Here is a 21,643-nt window from a genome sequence, read left to right as displayed (position 1 = left end):
CATCTGCAAGGCGAAAGCATGCTGTGAGTATCTCATTCTTCCCTTCTACGAGGTAACCAGTGAAGGCTGCAGATCATGACACTCACGTACGAGTTTAATGCTCCTGTAGCTGCGCCGTCTCACCAGAGACCCTTGTATCGCATGGCATCTCGATGTCTTCTCAGTGGATGGAGCTCGGAGCCCGGTCCGCGGAGTGGTTAGGAGGAATGGTAATCAGCGGGGCAAACCCCGCTTGGGGCGCGGTAAGTCGATGCCAGACGTGTGGCCGTAGTGGATCGGCGACGGGTGGTCGCATGACTGTTGAGTGTACTCAGTGAAAGGAACTCGGTATAAGGGGTGAAGGGGTGTGGAGGTCGTAAGGAGGGCGCTGCTGCATTTATACGTCGAGCGAGCCACGCTGAAACTCGGCTCAGGTACAAGAACGCGTACCAACGGGGCCACTGGTGGCCAAATCGGAACACCACGATCGGCGCAGCATTCGTGAAAGTGAAGGCCACTCTTAGCTCCTGATTGCGTGGCGACGACGCTAATCGCCATTTTGGACGAACAAACGGAATCTCCTCCCGCCAATGCTGGGATCTCGAGCCACGTATCGGCCTCGGGACGGTCACTAGTTGGCATACAGCGATGAAAGACTCGCCACTTCAGCAGGTACGCATGTGTCCTCGAGCAGAGTGTCTTCTCGCTCGTCGGCGCTGGCTGAGCAAGCTCTACGTAGCGGCGAAGCGAGTCGTCGGCCCAACTCCAGCATCTGGTCGACATGGCCTTCCCCTATCACTGCTAGCCCGATCTGGCCGGCAATGCCACATAGCACTGCGGACCCTGGCGACCAGCTGCAGACTCGGAGGCGACACAACCGGTGGTGCCATGGTCAACCGAATCAGGTCGTCGCGCCACACCTCACCGCGGTGCTTTAGCCCTCAGGATGATACCCGGAGACTCCGGTATACCCTGGGGTGCTCTCGAGGAGCTTAAGTTGCATTCCAATCACTCAAAGCTACCCAGATGTCTCGCGTCAAACCACCGCTCCGCCCTATCCCCATGTCATTACCATTCCTCCTAGACCACCCGCCACCGCGTTGTCGAGAGAGCGCGACGGGTGCTCGAAACGCTGTCACCGTCCCAACCGCGTACGTCCCTCCGTCCCGTCCCACCGCCGAGTCCAACATGTCCGCCTTCCAAACGATCCCCTACACGCGACGGAAGTGGACCGTAGGTGAGTGGCAGGTCCGCGAATGCGCGAAGACGAGACAGCTCGCGTGCGACGTGGCCAGCTCACGATAGAAGGGGTCTGTCGTTGCTGACGGACGAGGCCCCGACGCTGCGCCGGGCTGTCGGTGACGGATGGGTGTGGCGTTCGCACCTCGGATCAAGGGAGATGGGGGACCGGGCCATACTCAGATTGGGCACGACGCGCCGCTCCGCGATGCGGTCCGAATTCAAGCCTACGAAATCGGGCGGACACTGTCTCTTCGGTGATGGCAGAGCGCGCCGCAAGCAGTGCTGTTATGGTGAGCCCTACAGTGCTTCGTCCGTATGCGTGGCTCACGCGATCGTAGTTCAGAGGCATCGCGAGAGCAGCGCAGGACGCACGGCGAAAGGCAAGGGGCCACTGTGCGCTGCGCAATTCCTGTGTGGATCGCAAGGGCCGTTCTTCGCTGGGGTGTTTGACTCCTCGAGCGGGGCAGTCGCCTCGCTTGTGAGTTTTGCCACCCCAGAGCGATTCACGTCCTGTTTGTCATGGTTATTCGCGCCTGCAGTCTGACTGGATAGAGTACTCTCACGGCTCATGTACATAACCACCCCCACCGGGCCATGTAGTACCGCTACTGCTCGGGATGCCTTGGCCTATATAACGACACTATATGCGCGAGCAACACTCAATTAACCATCAAATTCCCGAGCACGCATGACGGAGTCTTCATGTTACGGTTGACATCGCAAGTGGTACGCAATAAGGCGCACAGTGCGTACAACAGGCGGAAATACATCATAACAGCCCCACGACCATGCTACGCCCGCTCAGTCAAGCTCGTCTATCTCGAAGCCGCGCTCGAACAGCTCGCCGTCGAGATCATACTCCCGGCGACGGTGACGGGCTCCGCCCCCCTTCCCGGAGCCGCCGTTGTGCCCCGAGCCACCGGCTTTCGGCTGGACAAGGATAGGCTTGTATCGCTTTGATTTGGGAGGAGTCCCCTTTCCCTCAATTGGCTGATCCTCCTTCCGCGCGCCCTCCTTCAGCGTCCACAACCTCGGTTTGGACGGCGGCTTAGGGGGCCCCTGAGAACTTGCATCAGGAAAAAACTCTCCTGTGAATGAGCAATAATCATACCAGATTCCACGGAATGAAGAGTAATAATATGTATCTGATTGCTTCCAGTAATACAGCACACTACCTAGGGTCCATGGGTCCCGGGTCCGAATGCTCAATATTACTACGGAATTACCCAGTATTTTGTAGGTATTCCGCAGCACATTAGCAGTTATTCATGGATATCTCGCCACACTCCGTTGAAGAGCAAACAATTGATGTATTGCATAGAAGATTATATTCTACACAACACTGGGGTCAAGCAAACATGCAGAGATAACTACTGTCTACATCTAACTGACATGACATCCCTGTCACTCGAAGAAAACACGGCAGTACTCGCGCAGAATCCATACCCGCCCCAGGTACAGACCCACGACAAAAGGTACGGGTTCTGCGTGGGCTGTACAGGTTGTGCGGGTCATGATTGGTCACACAGGGTGGATTAGTGGGCGGCAAGATCGGGCGAATGGGCGACGAGATCGGGCAGGCGGACGAGAGCGGACAAGTGGATGAGAAGCTCAGCACAAGTGGGACAGAAGGCGAGCGCAGGTGGCCGGACAAGAACAGATGGTTGGTCAAGCGGGCGAGGGAGACGACAGTCAACCAGAAGCGAACGGGATGGCAGGCAAGCGGACAATGGGCAGGCAGAACGAGGGGCGAGCAGGATGGCGAGCGAGCGCGTCGAGGTCACAGGCATTCACGACCAGCTACACGAAGGCGAAGTCTATACTCGTGGGACCTGGTCGACTGGACACCGTGCTACGTGCGGGAGAATCTGACGTCCGACGAAATAATGCATACGTGTATCAGTGAAAATACGAATCAGGACATGAAGCCTACATACCGTCATACCGCACCCGCCCCTCACGTTCCTGACTCTCGCTCCGCGCCAAACACTCAGGCGTTCGGACGCTGCATGACGCGGAGACGCGAGCCGTCAGCAGTGGGTCCACCACCCAAGCCTGTTCTTCGAGGTTCCTCTTCAATGTATTCGTAGATGGCAGCATTGGCAGGGAGATCATGTTGGTGATGGTTCACCTTTGTGCCGCAAATGATGCCCTTGAGCCTCGCACTCGAACTCTTTCGGCTGCGCAGTCGCTCGGTTCGTGTGTCCTCGGTGAGAACGGGTGGGCGGGTGCGAGAGGGTGAGCTAGGGGCGAGACACCGCGAGAGATTGGGTAAGCCGGATGTATGGACAGACACTGGGGCATTCAACACACGGTGATTACCCATCGATGTACCTGTCCATGGTAACGGGATGGGCGAGTGAGTGAGAGGACAAGTGAACAGACAAGAGGATAGGCAAGCCGGCGACAGGACAGAGAAGCTGGCGAGAGGGTGGCTGTACGTGAATGGGAGGGTGAGCGAGCAAGCGAACGAGTTAGCGGCGAGCCAGAATCATGAGGACAGGTGAGCAAGAAAGAGGGTGAGTAGGAGGACGCGTGAGCGAGCAAGCAAGAGAGGGCGGGCGAGTATGTGAGACAGCGGACGTGCGGGCAGAGGAGAGAGGCTCAGAGCGAGACTCTGACGTGGCGGTGTGGCGGCGGTGTCGGTCCACCGTCCAGTCGGATTCGATCGAGATGTTGTTTAGGGCAAGCAGCGCTCCCACTTGCGTCAGGCGCACACTACTGTCTGGTACCTGCACATCTCCGCCACCCGCTTGTTGCTCGTCACCCGCGTCGGCGGCGGCGTCGCCCGTCTGTCACTGATTCATCGCCCATCTCCAACCTGTCCCGTCTCGTACAGTCCCGCCGTGGCGCGACTGTCGGCGCTGCTCGCGAAAGCGCCGGACGGTCGCGTTCGGACAACCATGCGCGAGGCACTCATGCCGTCCCACACTCCGACTGCGACAAGCCCGAGCCGTGACGCAACGCAGCAAGCCTGAGCACAACAAGTGAGCACCGTCAGAGGAAGAGGGACAGCATAACATATGGCGGGCAGGAGTAGTGAACGAAAGGGAAGCGAAGCAGAGGTATAAAAATAAAACCCCCCGAAGTGAGTCGTCCTTAGTGTATTTACTAAATATCTCTGTTGCTAGTCGCGATGCTCGAGCAAGTGCGACGAGCAACAAACTCGCAGCACGCTTCTCTACGGGCACGTCACACAGTAACACCGTGTAAGTCTCTGCGACTGCCGAAAAGTGAGCAGACACCCTCTCTGACCTCCAGTGATGTACCCCTCGATCTTGCTCGCTCACCCCGCCCTTCTCGCCCGTTCGCTTGTCATCGCCCACTCGTTCGCCCACTCGCCAATCCACCCTCGGCTTCTCGCCGGCCCGACCTTGGCTCACCACCCACTCGCCCACTCTTGCTCGCTCGTCTGCTCGGCCGTTCTTGCCTACCCGCCCACATGTTCTTGTCTGCCCGCGCTCGCTTTCTTGCTAGCTTGATCGACCACCCGCCCGCCCGCCTGCGCCTGTCCTCCCGCGCTCGCTTTCACACCCGCTCGCTGTCGGCTTCTTGATCCGCGCACCCACTTGTGGACCCATACCGTCTCGCACCACACCCAACCGCTCGCACTGTCTCGCTCAGCGTCCCTCTCGCATGCGCTCTCCTGCCCGTGCTCTCGTCTGCTCTGCCGTCTGCCACTTGAACACGCGTACTTCATTCGTCCACGCACCCAAACGCCCGCGGGCCCGCTTACTTACCTGTGGGTTCGCGGACGACTGAGGTGTGGCTGTCATAGATGACTACGCATACGTGGTGGAGGACTAAATCAAAGTGATCTTCGGGTCATGTGTACTATACGTAGAGTCATTGAGGAGACACATCAATATATTCCCGTTGTTTTCACCACAATTTCGAATGAACCACTGTGCCGGTACCTCTGTATGGAAGATTCCAATCATACCACTCATATTAGTATCTTATTCTTGACGGCACTCAAATGACATGTCGAATGATCAACAATACGGGGTGTTATCACGAACGGCGTCTGAATTACCAAAAGTCTACGTATTATGGAGAATCTTCGTCTGTTCGTTGTAATTCCCAGGGAGGGATTTTCCTGATGTTGGAGTCCTTTTGCCGCTGCGCGCCTCGAACTTGAAGTCCCGAGAGAGGAGGTCGTCGTAGTAACCGCGTTCCACCAGTCCGTCATCGAGCTCACGCTCAACCATGGAAGCATCCTCGATCGCACGACTGTTATCATCGTATGCTCAGCCATGAGATGAGAATAAATAGCGAGGCACTCACATGGTGACCCGGTGAGCGAGCGCGGGAGCAGCTGCCGCCGCCAAACAGACAGCAGACGCGAGCGTAGAGTAACGCATGATATCTTGAACACGCTGGGGTCGTTACGAAGAATTTTGGTGGAAGGAACGTGAGTCGTCAAAAAAGAGCGAGGCTGGAGAGGTGCAACGGGTAAGTGCACATTCAAACACCACCGTCGGTACCACTTACTTGCCGGCAACCTACTTGGTGAACTCGAATGGAGAAGAAGAGCTAGGGGATACGGCAGGCATACTTCTCCTTTTATACGTTGGTGTGCACGGACTTGGGATCCCAGCAGCGATTATGAGATCTTGCGTCGCATCAGCCCGGGACATTTGTGCTTGATAGATCGTCGCATTTGGATGATGACGGTTCGCAATACGGAGGCTTCTTGTGACGCAGCCAGCCTGGTACATTTGCGCACCATTCACTCGTCGTCGAGTGCGACCCTGCTGCCACTACAGAGGGAGGCAGATTGGCAGGTTTCACAATTAGATGACAGCTCCGGATGACCACCGTAAGCACATTGAAACATCGGCGTTGTGGACTGAGAAACGACGTCACTCTGTGCTCAGCTGCGACGCTCTTGGAGGATTACTGAGACAAGTTCATCCATGGTAGCCGAGTCGATATGATGGGCAATTGCACCGCGATTTCGTTGATCTACTGGCGGTGTGGAGTGCTCCAGATCACCCCACGGTATCATGACTGTACATGGCGATGACACGAAGGCTTGATCTGTCGCACGATATAGTCTGGAGACGTCCCAAGGTCCGCGGTACATATCGCGTTGAGCTAAGTACTGTAGTTGGAGGCGAAGTTCAATGATGCTGATCCAGAAGAGAAAATAAACAGGCTCAACAATTGCAATCAAGTCAATCGCATTCGTATACGAAGCGGTCTTGATCTCATATGGCCAGTACCTGTACCAATGGGTACTGTGCTGGAATGCACTGTAGCGGCGTCTCTGGTCAGTATGGGTGTACTGAAGTGCGCCCGGCGGCTTTCGTACCGCATTACCGGCGGGATTCGGAGTAGGTACTGTAGGTTCGGAACAAGCTGCCTAATAGCCTGAGCCTACAGTTTGCGCGGGGCGACCTGGGGACGACCTCTGAGTCGACGGCGGACGCAGCACCAACCTTCTCTTCGCTGAGCACGGAACGCTGCCTTGCAGGTGTATTTGTTCCTCTTGACTACCTCTGTCGGTCGCTGACTCGACACTACACCGCACCGGCGAGCACGGACGGTGGCCGTGTACTACTAGCGGTCGACTCGGACAAGCTCAGTGATCGCCATACAGTCGGCTAGGGGCTGGTTGTGCTGTGCCACATGACACGGGCTGGCTAGTAATGAATCAAGAGACGTGGCAGGGCAGTTTGGGCTCGAGGTAGTCTCCCGTAGGCAGACCCTAAACACGACCTTGTTGAGTGGGGAGGGCGGTCGTATATGGGACTCGAGGTGGACGGCGACGTGACGACCTCCGAGAGACGAGATCGGGGCGCGATCTCTCAGCCACAGACGCGTCGGACAGTCCAATCTCCTCTTCTCAAGCAGGTTTCGTCCCGTTCGTTACCATCCCTTCTAACCACTCCGCAGACCAACCTCCAACCTCCATGCACTCAGACGACATCGAGCTGCCGCACGAATGTATGTGATGATACGGCGCAGCGATGGGGGCATCACACTCGTACGTGAGTATCTGCAGCCTTCAATGTTCGGCTCGTAGAAGGGACGCGGCAAGTTGATGACAGGCGGATATTCGCATGACTGGTGAGTGTACTCAGTAAATGAGCTCGGTATAAAGGATGAAGGGGCGTGAAATCCGCAGGAACTTGAGTGCTGCCGTATTTATACGTCGAGCGCCCCATGCTGAAGCTCGACAAGTACAAGAACACGTAGTAACGGGGCCACTGGTGGCCAAATCGGAACACCACGATTGGCGCGGCATTCGTGAAAGTGAGTGCCAACCTTAGCTTCTGAGTGCGTGGCGACGACACTAACTGCCATTTTGGATGAACACACGGAATCTCCTTCCGCCTATGTTCGGATCTTAAGTCGCGTATCGGCCTCGGGACGGTCACTAGTTGGCATACAGCGATGAAAGACTCGCCACTTCAGCAGGTACGCATGTGTCCTCGAGCAGAGTATCTTCTCGCTCGTCCGCGCCGGCTGAGCAAGCTCTACGTAGCGGCGAAGCGAGTCGTCGGCCCAACTCCAGCATCCGGTCGATATGGCTTTCCCCTACCACTGCTAGCCTGATCTGGCCGACAATGCCACATAACCCCGCGGACACTGGCGACAAAGCCGGTGGTGTCATGGTCAACTGAATCAGGTCGTCGCGCCACAAAGCCACACGCGGTGCTTTAGCCCTCAGGATGATACACGGAGACTCGTGTATATCCTGGGGTGCTCTCGACGAGATTATGTTGCATCCCAGCCGTGATAAGCTACCCAGATATCTCGCCTCAAACCATAGCTCCGCCCCATCCCCGCGTCGTGACCATTCCTCCGAGACCATCCCGCTACTGCGTTGTCGAGAGAGCGCGACGGCCCAGCGATTCCACCGCGACAGGTGCTCGAAACGCTGTCACCGTCCCAACCGCGTGCGTCCCTCCCTCCCCCCAATCTCACCGCTGAGTCCGAGCTGACCGCCTTCCGTCACTGACAGCCCGGCGCAGCGTCGGGGCCTCGTCCGTCAGCAACAACAGACCCCTTCTATCGTGAGCTGGCCACGTCGCACGCGAGCTATCTCGTCTTCGCACATTCGCGGACCTGCGACTCGCCTACGGTCCACTTCCGTCGCGTGTAGGAGGATGTGCAAATGGATGTGGCCTTCACGCTTCAGAGGGGAGATGGGAGACCGAGCCCCACTCAGGTTGCGCACGACGCGCCGCTCCGCGATGCGGTCCGAATTCAAGCCACGAGACCAGGCGGACACCGCTCTTCGGTGCAGAGTGCGTGTTGATATGGTACATCACACTGCACTTCGTCCGTGTGCTTCGCTCATGCAATCATTCTCGGGTATCAAGGTTCAGAGGCATCACGAAAGTGATACACGCCGCACAGTGAATGGCTTGAATGGGCCGCTGTGCGCTGCGCAACCCCTGCGTGGATTACAAGGGCCGTCTTTCGCTGGGGCGTTTCTCAAGCGGGGCAGTCGTCCTGCTTGTGAGTTTCGGCAGCCGAGAGCGGTTCAGGTGCTGTTTGTCATGGCGCAACAATGCACACGGTGCGTACAACAGGAAGAAATACCTCGTAACGGCCCTACGACCATGCTACGCCCGCTCAGTCAAGCTCGTGTATCGCGAAGCTGCGCTCGGACAGCTCGCCGTCGAGATCATGCTCCCGGCGACGGTGATGAGCTCCGCTCCCTTGCCCCGAGCCACCGGCTTTCGGATTATCGACAATCTGGTATTTGTGGTGTGGAGCTGTTACACCAGGAGTCCCCTTATTTGGGTTCCGTAGCGTCGGCTTCTTCCTCCTCACCCCCAGCACCTTAGGCATCAGGTGGGACCGCAGCTCAGGAACTTTGTCGCTGCGCGCCTCGAAGTCCCGAGAGAGAAGGTCGTCGTAGTAGCCGCGCTCCTCCAGTCCGTCTTGGAACTCACGCTCAACCATACAGGCATCCTCGGTCGCGCGACTGTAATTGTATGCTCAGCCATAAGATAAGTATAAATAGCGAGCCGCTCACATGGTGATTGGGTGAGCGAGCGCGGGAGCAGCTGCCGCCGCCAAAAGGACAGCAGAGGCGAGCGTAGAGTAACGCATGATGTCTTGAATGCACGGGGTTCGTTACGAAGAATTCCGGTGGAAGTAACGTGGGTCGTCAAAAAAGAGCGGGGCTGGAGAGGTGCAAGGCGTAAGTGCAACATTCAAACTACCATCGTCGCTGAGCACCTACTTGCCAGCAACCTACTCGGTGAGCCTGAAAGGAGAAGAGCAGCTAAGGGTGAGGGATACGGTAGGCATATCTCATCTTGTATACGCTGGTATGCACGGACTTATGATCCTAGTAGCAGCGATTCTAAGACCTTGCATCGCATCAGCTCGGAAATCTGTGCTTGATATATCATCGAGTTTCGATGATGGTGGTTCACAGTGCGGCGGCTTCTTGCGACGCAGCCAGCCTGGTACATTTTTGCACCATTCACTCGTCGAGTACAACTGGCCTGCTGCTGCATAGGGAGCCTGCAGAATGGCAGGTTCCACGATCAAATGACAACTGCTCTGACCACCGTAAGCACAAACCATCGGCGTTGTGGACTGAGAAACGACGTCACTGTGCACTCAGCTGCGATGCTCTTGGAGTAGCAGTGAGACATTTCATCCAAGGTGTTGGTAGCCGAGCCGATTATGATGGGCAATTGCACCGCAATTTCGCGCCGTGGGTGCGCCCCGCAGATGAGCCGTGCGGACTGTTGAGTGCCAATGCTGACCCGTGCACTACTTGAATGGCCCCAGTGCGACTCGGCCCTGGAGAGCTTGACGGCGAAAGGCTCTTGTTGCTAGCGTCTTCGGTGTTAAACTGGTGACGGACGTTCTTCAGCCGGATGTTGACGCCGAGCGTTCTATAGGTGCGTACGACTCGGTACGAGTCCGACGTACAAAGTCCACAGCACCTGTAAGTCAGTCTCGGTAGAGCGGTCGACGGGAAGAGGAAGACGTACCAATCTCAGCGCGTTGCGCAGATATTGTACGAGTTACGAAGGAGGGATGCAAGCAGTGTGGCACCATTGACTGACTACAGAAACCTTCGGGAATTACAGTGAAAGGTGTTTAGGAGAAATGGCCTGAACAGAGCGCCAAAGGGCCGCCGTGTGGTAGAGAGGATCAAGAGCGACCGACTCCGAGTCGGAAGCTAGACGACACAGCAAAGGGTGCGCAAAGATAGGAGCGGAGAGGAGGGTATGCAATTTCTTCGGGTGGGTAGCGGTGCGGGAACTTGGGTATTTATACGGGTCAGGTGGACGTTGGATGCGTAACGCAGGCGCGATGGCCGTTCTTCGCTGGGGTGTTTCTCGAGCGGGACAGTCGCCTCGCTTGTGGGTTTTGCCAGCCGAGAGCTATTCACGTCCTGTTTGTCATGGTTATTCGTGCCTGCAGCCTGACTGGACAGAGTACTCTCACGGCTCATGTACATAACCACCCCCACCGGGCCATGTAGTACCGCTACTGCTCGGGATGTTTGGCCTATATAACGACACTATATGCGCGAGCAACACTCAATGAACCATCAAATTCCCGAGCACGCATGACGGAGTCTTCATGTTACGGTTGACATCGCAAGTGGTACGCAATAAGGCGCACAGTGCGTACAATAGGCGGAAATACATCATAACAGCCCCACGACCATGCTACGCCCGCTCAGTCAAGCTCGTCTATCTCGAAGCCGCGCTCGAACAGCTCGTCGTCGAGATCATACTCCCGGCGACGGTGACGGGCTCCGCCCCCTTCCCGGGGCCGCCGTTGTGCTTCGAGCCACCGGCTTTCGGATTACCGACAATATGGTATACGTGGTGTGGATCTGTTGCGCCAGGAGTCCCCTGAAACTTATTTGGGTTCCGTGCCTCCGGTATCCTCTGCTTCACCTCCAGAGCCTTCGAGTGGCCCGGCGGCGGCTTAGGAACGTTGCCGCTGCGCGCCTCGAGGTCCCGAGAGCGGAGGGTGTCGTAGTAACCGCGTTCCATCAGTCCGTCATCGAGCTCACGCTCAACCATGGAAGCATCCTCGATCGCACGACTGTTATAATTGTATTCTCAGCCATGAGATCAGAATAAATAATAGGCCGCTCACATGGTGACCAGGTGGGCGAGCGCAGGAGCCGCCGCCAAACAGACAGCAGACGCGAGCGTAGAGTAACGCATGATATCTTGAATACGCTGGGGTCGTTACGAAGAAATCCGGTGGAAGGAACGTGAGTCGTCAAAAAAGAGCGAGGCTGGAGAGGTGCAAGTGGTAAGTACACATTCAAACCACCACCGTCGGTACCACTTACTTGCCGGCAACCTACTCGGTGAGCTCGAATGGAGAAGAAGAGCTGGGGGATACGGCAGGAATACTTCTCCTTTTATACGTTGGTGTGCACGGACTTGGGATCCCAGCAGCGATTATGAGATCCTGCGTCGCATCAGCCCGGGACATTTGTGCTTGATAGATCGTCGCATTTGGATGATGACGGTTCGCAATACGGAGGCTTCTTGTGACGCAGCCAGCCTGGTACATTTGCGTACCATTCAATCGTCGTCGAGTACGAGCCTGCTGCTGCAGAGGGAGGCAGAGTGGCAGGTTCCACGATCAAATGACAGCTGGATGACCACCGTAAGCACAAACCATCGGCGTTGTGGACTGAGAAACGACGTCACTCTGCACTCAGCTGCGGTGCTCTTGGATTCGTAATGAGACATTTCATCCAAGGTGTTGGTAGCCGAGCCAATTATGATGGGCAATTGCACCGCAATTTCGTTGATCTCTGGCGGTGCCAGTGTGGGATACTCCAGATCACCCCACCGTATCACGACGGTACATAGCGATGACACAAAGGCTTGATCCGTCGCTCGATGCAGTCTGGAGACGTCCCAAGGTCCGCGGTACATACCCCACTGAGCTAAGTAGTTGCAAGCCAGGTTCAATGTTGCTGATCCAGAAGAGAAAGGGGAACAGGCTCAACAATTGTCGTCCGCATCCGTATACGTCGAAGCGGTCTTGATATCATATGGTTAGTAAGTGACCAGTGGATAAGTACTGCTCCTGTAGTGAATGCACTGTCGCGATGTCTCAGGTCTTGAAGCTCTGCGAGAGGCTGATCACGTCCGACGCGCTGGATCCTGCTCCGATCGGACCGGACGCGACGCAGGCCCTCATCTCGTAACGCGTCTCCTGGACGCTGTGAAATCATCTCCGGACGTCAACAGGGCATATCTGATCCAGACGAGTGCGACGATACTTACCGGATGCGGTCACGTGCGGAACACTCCTTGACTGCGAACTTGAAGAGCTGAACGCTAAATTGCCACGAGGACGGGCCATAGTTCTGGCGCGTTCGTTCAACGTCCGTGGCTGAAGGACTCCACTGATGCGCGGCTCCGCGAGAGTAGCATCTACGAGCATCGGTACTGCGCATCTATGTCAGCGAGCCATGCACAGTAAGCGCGGGAACGACTGGCCAGTTGTACGCAGCGAAGCATTGACACCAGTCCAGCGACACCTCAGCGCGCCCGGGTCTGTGTGGACAGGTAAGTACAGTCACACGACTCATGCGCTCCACACAGGAGGTCTCGCCCGCGCGAGGCGCACCAGTCGAATGACCGCCCTGTCCACGAATGTACTACACCTGCGGCATCTGCGTCCCGGAAAGTGCGAATCACTGGCGATGAGGAGTTACAGGCGACCACCGAGTGTTCCCGCGCAAATACGTTGACGGTGATGTCGATATCCCCTCGTCCTTGAAGCGTCCCCGGACTAGCATAGTGGCGCTTCTCTTGGAGAAGGGCGGGCTCCATGGGCTAGGTGGCCAGTTCCTGGGCTTCCGCCGGACGCTGCTCGCCCCACTGCACCGAGTACACCTCCGCTGTTATCCACCTCGCCGTCAAGTCGATGGCGCACGTCGCCTTTTCGAGGTGGTTGTAGGTCCTGAGGGCGACTTCCCAGTCGTCGTCGTCGGATGACACGTAGGTGTTGCAGTGACTAAGGATCCTGTCCCATTGCTCCCGTGATGGCTAGGCAGTGACGGGGAGCTTTCAGGGTCCGGTTGACTGTACAACGTCAGCGCCGGTCCTCATGACCACGGAACTCAGCGGCCTCCACAGACTACATGTCCGTTTAGTTCGCGGACCACCGAGATGATAGGAAGACAATATGATACCCGGCGAAGCGCAGATGTGTGAGTAGGTTGCAAGCCACGATGTCGTCTTTGCTTTGATGCAAGAGGCGGCATACATGTTGATCCTTTTCCGAGATTGAAACAAGGTTCGGCGCGAATGCAGAAGTAATCAGGGATGTCGCAAGGATGAGCCACCCAGTTTAAGATGTTGTCGGCTGTTGGCAGGTATCAGCAGGCGAGAGGAGACATGGAAGATTGAACGACTCACGTTGCTCAAAGCAGACAGGCGGTCGGCCAATAGGTCTCCGGAGTAGCGTCGTGAGATGGCATGGTTTGAGAGGACACAACGAGCACCCATATAGATTTGGGTAATGGTCGTAGCTTCATCATCCAGCTGCGCATTTGCCTATTTCCGACGCGGTGGTGAGGAGGAATGGTATCGCGTGGAGATAACGCGAAGGTGACAAAGTATACGCAGGGTACTGCGCAGAGGGACGACAGAGCAAGGGAGACGACATGGCGGGTGGCTCAAGATCAGAGGAATGTTGTTCCGATGAGAGGAAACAGGCGGAGCACTGGGGGGGTATTTATACCCTGAAGTAGGCTGCAGAGAAGCGCAGGCGGACAAAGGGCAAAGGCGACGCAATAAAGGAGGTTCAAAAGCGCCAGAACAATCCATGACACGTACGAGGCAAGTACTGTCCGCGGCGAGCCTGGTCATGACGGGTCGCCGTCGGCTCCATGCATTGTGCTGAGACGCTAGAAATTCTTCAGCGGACTTATGTCGACGAGACCACTCACAGTCGACGAGACCACTCACAGTCGACGAGACCACTCACAGTCGACGAGACCACTCACAGTCGACGAGACCACTCACAGTCGACTAGATACCAACGGGAGGCTCGCTAACTGAGCGACGCGCATATCTTCAGGAATGAGGATTCTAGTGAGGATCGTATCACGGTCCACACCGATCTTAGTTGATTGCACGACGGGTTGCAGTCGGGATCTGGGTCATTGCCACAGCATATGCCGAGCTTTAATATGGCTGCGCGCTCTACTAGATGTCGCGCACAGAATAGCATTGCATAGACGTAGATGAGGGGTAGAACAGAAAGCGCGAGGTGAACAGAAGACAACATGTTGCACTCGTAAGTAGCTTGCGAGACTGAACAGATCGCTTTGAGATCGCTGCCCGATCTCAGCCACAGACGCGTCGGCGACCTCTCAACGCCGCCACCTCCTCTCCCATCCACCACCGACTCCTGCACCTGCAGCACGCCTCGCAACTCACGTGCCCATAACAGGAGGACTCTCCCACAGGGATCACGCAAGTCGGGAGGCCGCCATCGGACGCGAGTCGACGAGAGGGATGCAACTGGGAGCCAGTTGCGGTCGGAATCCTGGAATTGCGCGTCTTGTGCAATCGGCGGTGCGTACTTAATGACGTGTCCGTCTCGTCTCCGTCGCTTCGGGGCTGTGAGCACCTCTCTGCTGCCTCGTCGGGCGAGTGACGACCCTCCCGCACCTGTCTTGTTCGCAGCGGTAGCCGCCTTGGCTTGAGCCTTGAAGACTCTCCCTGTCCGCGCTGCGCAGAGGAAGGGTTAACGCTTGCGACGAAGGGAGTCAGCGTCGTACTGCTTACCGAGGTACTAGGAACGATGCCAATGCCCTCCTCCCGCAGGACCACCGTCGAGCCAGCCTCGCCATGCATGGTTGGCTCTGCAGTCTCCCTCCTCGAGTTTCATGTGCGAGGTCCATTGGTGGATGTTGGTACTGGATCGGCGACAGCTCTGACGAGTTATGTAGGTGACACAGCTGAAACGATCGTATGAATATGACGATGACCGAAGGCGGACCAGGTGGCAGACTCACATCCGCGTCGCGCAAGTAGCGCCACCACTGCGCTGCGGTATCATCAGAAACCCCTGTGTTCCATGATGAGGAAGATGCGTGTCATTGGCGGCGGATGCGGATAGCGCTCTGCGAGTTGGTTAGGAGGAATGGCAACATGCGGGACAAAATTCGGATGTTCGGGGAGTCCATGAAGGATGCGTTGTGGCATGGTGAGTATTGGGGTGGGAGTATGATCGAGCTATCCCGCGTAGCGCGTCCATATATATGCGCAGGGAGAGCCGGCCGGCGGTCCAGGGACAAGGATGCGTAGCAACGGAGGACAAAGACGATCGTGCTCAGGTACGCCACTTGTCAAAGCGTTCGCCACTCTTCGAACTCCCGTCTCCTCGTTTCAGCCAAAGCACAACCGTCTCAGCGGATCAACACCCACGTTAAGGCATTATGCCGATCCCGGACGGCTCTTCACCGCCCAATCACAGCTGGCACGGCTAGTCAAAGCGTCAGCGGTACTGCGTAGCCACGCTTAGTTCACTACTTTTGGCTCAGTATGCCACAGGAACACCCTGTCAACCACCGAGGGGCCGATCGACGCATGAGCTGTGGCGCATCGAGATCGCCCTCCAACAAAAGACGACAAAGCCACCTTCGTTGCGTAGGCAAGCTTGCTCGATCCCAGGAACAACACCCTGGGGCCACGCGGTCGAGGTATAAATACCCCCACGTCCTCAGTGGGATCCTCATCCGACGCCCTCCGACTCGATGCATCACTTGAGACTACGACCACCGCCCCGCTCCACAGCGTCGTTACCATTCCTCCTTAACCAGCCCACAGACACCGGCTGATCGAACGGGCCCGCGGGCCAGCAGCGCCAGGTGACAGCTCGTCCAGCACCCCACACTCGTACGGCATCTCCTCATCGTCGTCATCCCCTTCCTGAACCTAACGTCTCCTCTCCTGCAGCTCGGTGCGGCGGCGCGATCCGCTGTAGAGGGTGCCATAGTACCGCCGTGCGCGGTGGCGCAGAGCATACCGAGGATTCTTCCATCGGACAACCGGGAGCTCGCACCCACGACATCAGCCGCGTTCGACATAGCAGCGACCTACCACTCCGGTCACGAACCGATCCCCAACGGGCCCATGGTCGGGCGGGCGGCTGCGCTGGGAGTTCGCTGGACATCCCCCACGACAGCGGGGGTGGCTCGAAGGATGCGGTCTGCGCGCTCGAGCTCAGGGATGAACCCTTCTGCCTCGTACACTCACACGGCGGCACCCCTTTGATGCGGACGCATTGATAGACTCCGAGACCGTGCTCATGGTGAGTTTCGCTGCATCCACTTCCACGCACTACTAGTGGTCGCTGACGGAGCGACGCAGCTCTTCGGGTGCTCGTGAAGGAGGATCACGAGGATGAACCCCCTTCGATGGCCTGCGTACGAGGGAACGGCCCGCCGACGTCATGTACCCTAAGTCGCATGGGCTCATGGAGACGCGGGGGAACGTGCTCAGTGGCAAACGAGACCCCCCATGCCGACGAGGACATACGCGAGGGGCGTGTCCGACATCTACGCGGCGAGTGGAAGTAGCGAAACTTCGTTCGCGGCCACATCCGAGGCGCCCGAGCAACCTGCAGACACGTATTCCGTAGTCTCAAACAAACCCGTTCAACGCGACGAGAACGAGACTCGTCATGGACGTAACAAGAAGCGCATCGAGTGTTCGACACGACGGAACGGTCGCCTGGGACCGACCCGCTGGTACACATAGGAACATACGGCCTCCCTCCGCTGGGGTGCCTCTGGGGCGGGACAGTCGTCTTGCTTTGGGCCACCGCCAGCCGAGAGCGGCCCGGAACTGAATCTGACTGACTCCGACGATGAACTTGCCGCGAAACGACAGTCTAGGGGTGATGTAAACTTATGGTGGCTCTGCTGACACGTCTCTCTGTCGGAGTTGTGTGCTCCTCGCAGGAAGAAACGGATCGGTAGTGTTGGAGTACATTGCGGACGCCCACTTAAGCCGTATGTCTCACCACACAGCGAGTATCTAACAGAAGATGTCGATGTGAAGAGCCGTATGGACCATGGCTACGACTCGGAGCAAAACATGTATGCGAGATCGGACACCTTCAGCGTAGCCACATGCACAGACACATCACGGCCCGCTCGTCACTGATCCATAGATTTATTGCATGAAAATTGACATCAAATTCTGCTTTGCCTGACGCTTCCTCCCGCCTTACATGATGTGGATCGCGCAAGCCTTGCATAACGCAAGCCTGAGGCCCGAGCTGGTTCAACGGATGGTCAGCCACTGCCGAGGTGACCAAGTAGCGCCGCAGAGGTGAGCCCAGACTCGATTGCGACTCTGTGATGTCGACGCTGTCGGCAAGCCCAGCGAGAGCAAAGGCAGACGCAAGAGAACAGAAGACACGCGGTCCTGCGACGCGTCTGTGGCTGAGCAGATCGTTGCCCGATTCAATGGTGACTCACCCTCAATCCGTCATCTTCCCCACGTCCACCTCAACGCCCTTCAGACCAACCAAAGCCTTGTCATTGCATCGACAAGCAGGTACGTGTGTTAACGCATGCGCCTTCTAGTAATCGCTGACTTCTACGCACCCTTGTGGGTCTCGTCAGGCTACACGTCGCCGGCTCCTGCGAGTCCGTCGCGTCGTCGTCGTCGTTCCGAGTCCACTGGCCTCAGGGAGCCTCGCTAAAGGTTCGGGAAGCATTACCACGGTCTGTGTGCTCCTGTAAAGCCTTCTTCCAACGCTTTATGTTTCCGCCACTCTTAGGCCAGCATTCGGTTATGAGCTAAAGCCTCTGTGCAAGTGGCGTCGCGGTACCTGGCGGCCATACCGGGCGGTATGTGGTGATTGTGGCTTCCATTCCCAACCGGGAAGCATACTTGGGGTGGCCCCATGCTACGCAATTCTCTTTCATTCTGGGCCACTCGAGCGCATCTTCCAGATTTGGGAGACAAACGGCACGAGAACCATGACGCTTTGACTTATGACGGGTGTGCCGAAACAAAGCGTCTCTGTCCGCTGGTCCTGGTTGCGATGCCACACGCTTTGACCCCTATGGCCTGTCTCCTGAATGGCGTTCTGCCCACGTATAAATACGCCCCGCTGTTCGACGAACAACCATAACTCCAGCCATGCGACCACTACCTGCACTCCTCCCCGGCAATGGCGACGCTACGCTACACTCTTCGCGGACGCAGCCTCATCTCTCGTCGCTACCATTCCTCCTAACCAGCCTACACCAGCCAGAAGGCTAGCTGCAGGAGCGCACGACCGACAGGTGGCTCCGAAGCCATCCGAAACAAGAATGCGCTCCGTCGGCGAACCCTAGACCTTAGTGAGCATTCAACTCACGGCGGCTGCGACACGCATGTTGATGCTGACGATGGCTGGTAGCCAGGCCACAAGCACAAGCGGTCAAGGATCAGCTGGACGCCTGTCGCTGCCATACTGATGCAGAATGGCCAGACCCCGTAGCCCGTCTGTCCGTTGAACAAGAACGACACAGCACCCCCGCAGCGGCGCGTTCACCTTCCCTGCACTTGCAAGAAGACACTGGTACGGACGCTCGACGGGGTAAGATGGGAGCTACTCCATGGTGTGACCACATGCCTTCCGCGGGACCATAGGTGCTTGCGAACGATCATGCCGGGAAGCAGCCAACGTACGCTTTACCACTGACAGCGTCACGGAGAGAGACATTGATCGTTCAGCATAGGCCCTGCCAAGGCTGTGGCCCGTTCGCTCGCTCGTACTAGTGGCTGCCTACTCGAGCTAGCCTCCCTAGGAACGAAGCGACTCCGCTTCTACAACAGGGCAACCTCCGTGGGGTGAAGAGCCTGCGGCTTCTGTTCCAAGCGTCCGTTGGACTGGCTTGTACTCGGTGCTCCAGCGGGTCATCGAATCGGGCGAGCCACTCTTAGACTCGTCCACATCCTCCAAGAAGGCCAACCGACCTCAGAAGGCGATCGGCGTGCTGGCCGACGTGTGGTAGGCTTCGACCACCTTTCCCCGACATATACATCGCTAATTGATGATGGGGTCCGTTTTGTGCAGACTGGATGGTCGCTCTTGCGCCCATGCTGAATTGGTCGCGCATGAGCATGCGGGTGTGGACGTCCAAATTGTGCGGTCTGCGCGGGAGAGTCCTCTCGCGGGAGCGTACGGATTGCACGACTGCACTCAGTCAAGCACCCCTCGTACACGCGCTCAGATAGATAGCGAGCACGGTGTACAGATATAAATCAAGTGTCTTGCATTTAGCAGCCTATTTCAATCCGAGATTACGGGTACAACATAAGTAAAAGACAAGCAATGACAGCAACGTGTAAGGAGAGAGCCATACAGATATGCATACAAACTCGACAACCACTCTTTCGTAACCGAACACAGCCCGTGCCAAACCGGAAATAATGATGCTATACTTGTCGAAGGCCCCGACGACTGGCCGTACATGTATTTCTATACATGTACTGCCAGTCGTCGGGGCCTTCGACAAGTATAACCATATGAGTATAACAGCCTCTGACTTCAAACACGAATGAATACAATAGATGCCTTGAAGACATCGCGGCCCGGGCAACGACTTACTCTATGTTTCCAAGTGCGGCGCACACATTGTGAGTAGGGATGGTATCGGCCTCGACACCATCCGTATTCACAGCGTGTGCGGCCGAAACGAAGGTGTAGGGCGCAATGACGGGACTTCCGGCACTTGATCACGTAGGATTGTAGGTTGATGGGCGTCGTCGCTTTGCTCGTCCTGCGAAACGGCGGTCCTCTTGTACTCGACAAGGTCCGGTGTAGTGTCGTAAGCGCGTCTTCTGGAGCTGCCTGAGGAACCCACGAGGCTGAGTCTCGGCGCACTCCAGCGCTGTAATTCGCCCTCGTGTAGATATCCACACGTAAGCATGCGGCAGTAAGATGTCCACGGAAGGGTTCGAGGGGAGTTACTCACCGGCTGTAGCCATCCTTTTGGGCGCGGCATGCGAAGAGACCGAATGGGAATAGGAAGGAGACGAACATTATAGGCATACGGACCTCAGCGTTTCCGAGAGTGTTCATGGCCTGCATACCAGAACAGCTCAGCTAGAATGCGCGATCCGCTTCTAAGTCCACCTACCAACGAGTGTGATCACGGTCGAGGGTTAAGGCAGCTGATTTGCTTCGCGTGGCCATCGATAACCTTCGCGACGGCTTCACAGCGAGGCGAGGCCGAGGTTCCTCATCTTGCGGATGCAGGCGACCGTTGAGTTCGACCATTTCCTCGACCTGATGGTGGTCATCGATCTGAACTTTCCGGTCGAGCTTGGCGAGCTGTTCGAGGAGGCCGGCTAGGAGGAGAAGGATGGACTGAATGGGCATTCGATGTCAGTAATTCGTTCGGGTATGCCGACAGGCACTCGTCGGTTGCAGATAATCATTGGAGGAAGCGTGCTGTACAAAGACCTAAGGCAGGGTTATTCTTAAGGGAAACGTCCTATCGAACACCATGCCTAACACGCACCGAGCGGTACCCGCAGCTGACCAGTGCATGTTCAGGGTTGGGGTATGCCTGACCACCTCTGCGTGGCGATGGCTCTCAGATAGGCTCAGATGCGTCGGTTGCATATATGGGCCGCGCACGGACCTAGACCACAAGAGAGAGAAGTAGAACAATTGAGCGCGAATGCTTGCCGGCGGGCCTGTGCATCATGCCCAACAAGTCAGCGGCATTACTTTGACGGCGAGAGAGCGGCGATTTGAGCGACGGGACAGGGGAAAGGTGGCGAGAGAGGGCAGCAAGGCGCACCACCATCCTATTGCTCGTCGTGTCGCCAGGTGCAGAAAGCAATGAGGCATCCTCTGTCCATCGAGAATATCTCCTCGCCCCTTCGATTCATTCCTCTCGCCTTTCCTCCTCTCCTTGTCACCCTCTCGGTGGCTGTCTGTGGCCGTCGAGGGCAGTCCTGTCATACCGCATCGCGCGTTGTACAAGCAGGCATGCTTTCATGTCGCTGGTGGTAGTGTAGGAGAGTAGACGACGAGCGGGAGGTGGCTGGTGTGACGGAGGTGCAACCGCGAGTCGGAGACGGTTTCCACATGGCGTCCCGATAGGGAAGGCGGGTTTGCGGATGATCTCAAGCTTTCAGCTTTACGATGGAAGTCAGCCCTCTGACCCACTCACCGCATCTTCGGTTGTGTCGTACTCGGAACGCAATGGGGCGACGAGAAGAGAAAGTTCGTTTGCCTTTCAAGTCCATTTTCCCCCTGACTCTACTCTAAGCCACTTCGCGGCGCTCGACCTTGCAAAAAAGGATTGAGGGGAATCTCGGTAGTAGATACATGTATCATGATGGTCGATTGTAGTAGTAGAGTCCACTAGGTGTGCTATAAGTGACGGACTGAGCTAAGCTATTCGAAAGCGGGATGATAC

The 21,643-nt window shown here is 56.9% G+C and overlaps 7 protein-coding genes across 7 annotated transcripts; 2 read left to right on the top strand and 5 right to left on the bottom strand.

The window, feature by feature from the left end:
• The first annotated feature begins 2,511 nt into the window (after positions 1 to 2,511).
• Positions 2,512 to 3,464, top strand: B0H18DRAFT_1031496 (uncharacterized protein). Its single transcript, XM_048030077.1, has 2 exons — positions 2,512 to 3,089; positions 3,159 to 3,464. Exons 1-2 carry the CDS (start codon positions 2,781 to 2,783, stop codon positions 3,309 to 3,311), a joined length of 462 nt encoding a protein of 153 aa, XP_047888881.1. The 5' UTR covers positions 2,512 to 2,780; the 3' UTR covers positions 3,312 to 3,464.
• Positions 3,465 to 4,004: 540 nt separating this feature from the next.
• On the bottom strand, positions 4,005 to 4,675 carry B0H18DRAFT_1031488 (uncharacterized protein; the record flags this gene model as incomplete). Its single annotated transcript, XM_048030076.1, has 1 exon — positions 4,005 to 4,675. A coding segment is annotated over exon 1 (186 nt), but the record flags the coding sequence as incomplete, so codon positions are not given.
• Positions 4,676 to 5,264: 589 nt separating this feature from the next.
• On the bottom strand, positions 5,265 to 5,585 carry B0H18DRAFT_1123090 (uncharacterized protein; the record flags this gene model as incomplete). The annotated part of the gene is made up of 2 exons (XM_048034638.1): positions 5,265 to 5,454; positions 5,509 to 5,585. 2 exons carry the CDS (start codon positions 5,583 to 5,585, stop codon positions 5,265 to 5,267), a joined length of 267 nt encoding a protein of 88 aa, XP_047888879.1.
• A 5,244-nt stretch (positions 5,586 to 10,829) lies between these two features.
• Positions 10,830 to 11,390, bottom strand: B0H18DRAFT_1106960 (uncharacterized protein; the record flags this gene model as incomplete). Its single annotated transcript, XM_048032702.1, has 2 exons — positions 10,830 to 11,265; positions 11,320 to 11,390. The coding sequence occupies 2 exons, from the start codon at positions 11,388 to 11,390 to the stop codon at positions 10,905 to 10,907; spliced, it is 432 nt and encodes a 143-aa protein (XP_047888878.1). The 3' UTR covers positions 10,830 to 10,904.
• A 910-nt stretch (positions 11,391 to 12,300) lies between these two features.
• On the bottom strand, positions 12,301 to 13,025 carry B0H18DRAFT_957964 (uncharacterized protein; the record flags this gene model as incomplete). The annotated part of the gene is made up of 3 exons (XM_048042645.1): positions 12,301 to 12,409; positions 12,474 to 12,638; positions 12,820 to 13,025. 3 exons carry the CDS (start codon positions 13,023 to 13,025, stop codon positions 12,301 to 12,303), a joined length of 480 nt encoding a protein of 159 aa, XP_047888877.1.
• A 3,782-nt stretch (positions 13,026 to 16,807) lies between these two features.
• On the top strand, positions 16,808 to 17,134 carry B0H18DRAFT_1031477 (uncharacterized protein). Its single transcript, XM_048030075.1, has one exon. It carries the CDS (start codon positions 16,891 to 16,893, stop codon positions 17,056 to 17,058), a length of 168 nt encoding a protein of 55 aa, XP_047888876.1. The 5' UTR covers positions 16,808 to 16,890; the 3' UTR covers positions 17,059 to 17,134.
• Positions 17,135 to 20,377: 3,243 nt separating this feature from the next.
• B0H18DRAFT_1031474 (uncharacterized protein) lies at positions 20,378 to 21,092 on the bottom strand (the record flags this gene model as incomplete). The annotated part of the gene is made up of 3 exons (XM_048030074.1): positions 21,020 to 21,092; positions 20,735 to 20,912; positions 20,378 to 20,676 (listed from the first exon to the last, which is right to left on the bottom strand). A coding segment is annotated over exon 3 (215 nt), but the record flags the coding sequence as incomplete, so codon positions are not given.
• Between the last annotated feature and the right edge of the window lie 551 nt (positions 21,093 to 21,643).

The sequence above is a fragment of the Fomitopsis serialis genome, assembly GCF_022376445.1.
Source record: "Fomitopsis serialis strain Sig1Antser10 chromosome Unknown B0H18scaffold_90, whole genome shotgun sequence".
NCBI classification, from domain to species: Eukaryota; Fungi; Basidiomycota; class Agaricomycetes; order Polyporales; family Fomitopsidaceae; genus Fomitopsis; species Fomitopsis serialis.
Note: the sequence above shows the minus strand (reverse complement) of the source record. Positions and strands in the feature narration are given on the sequence as shown.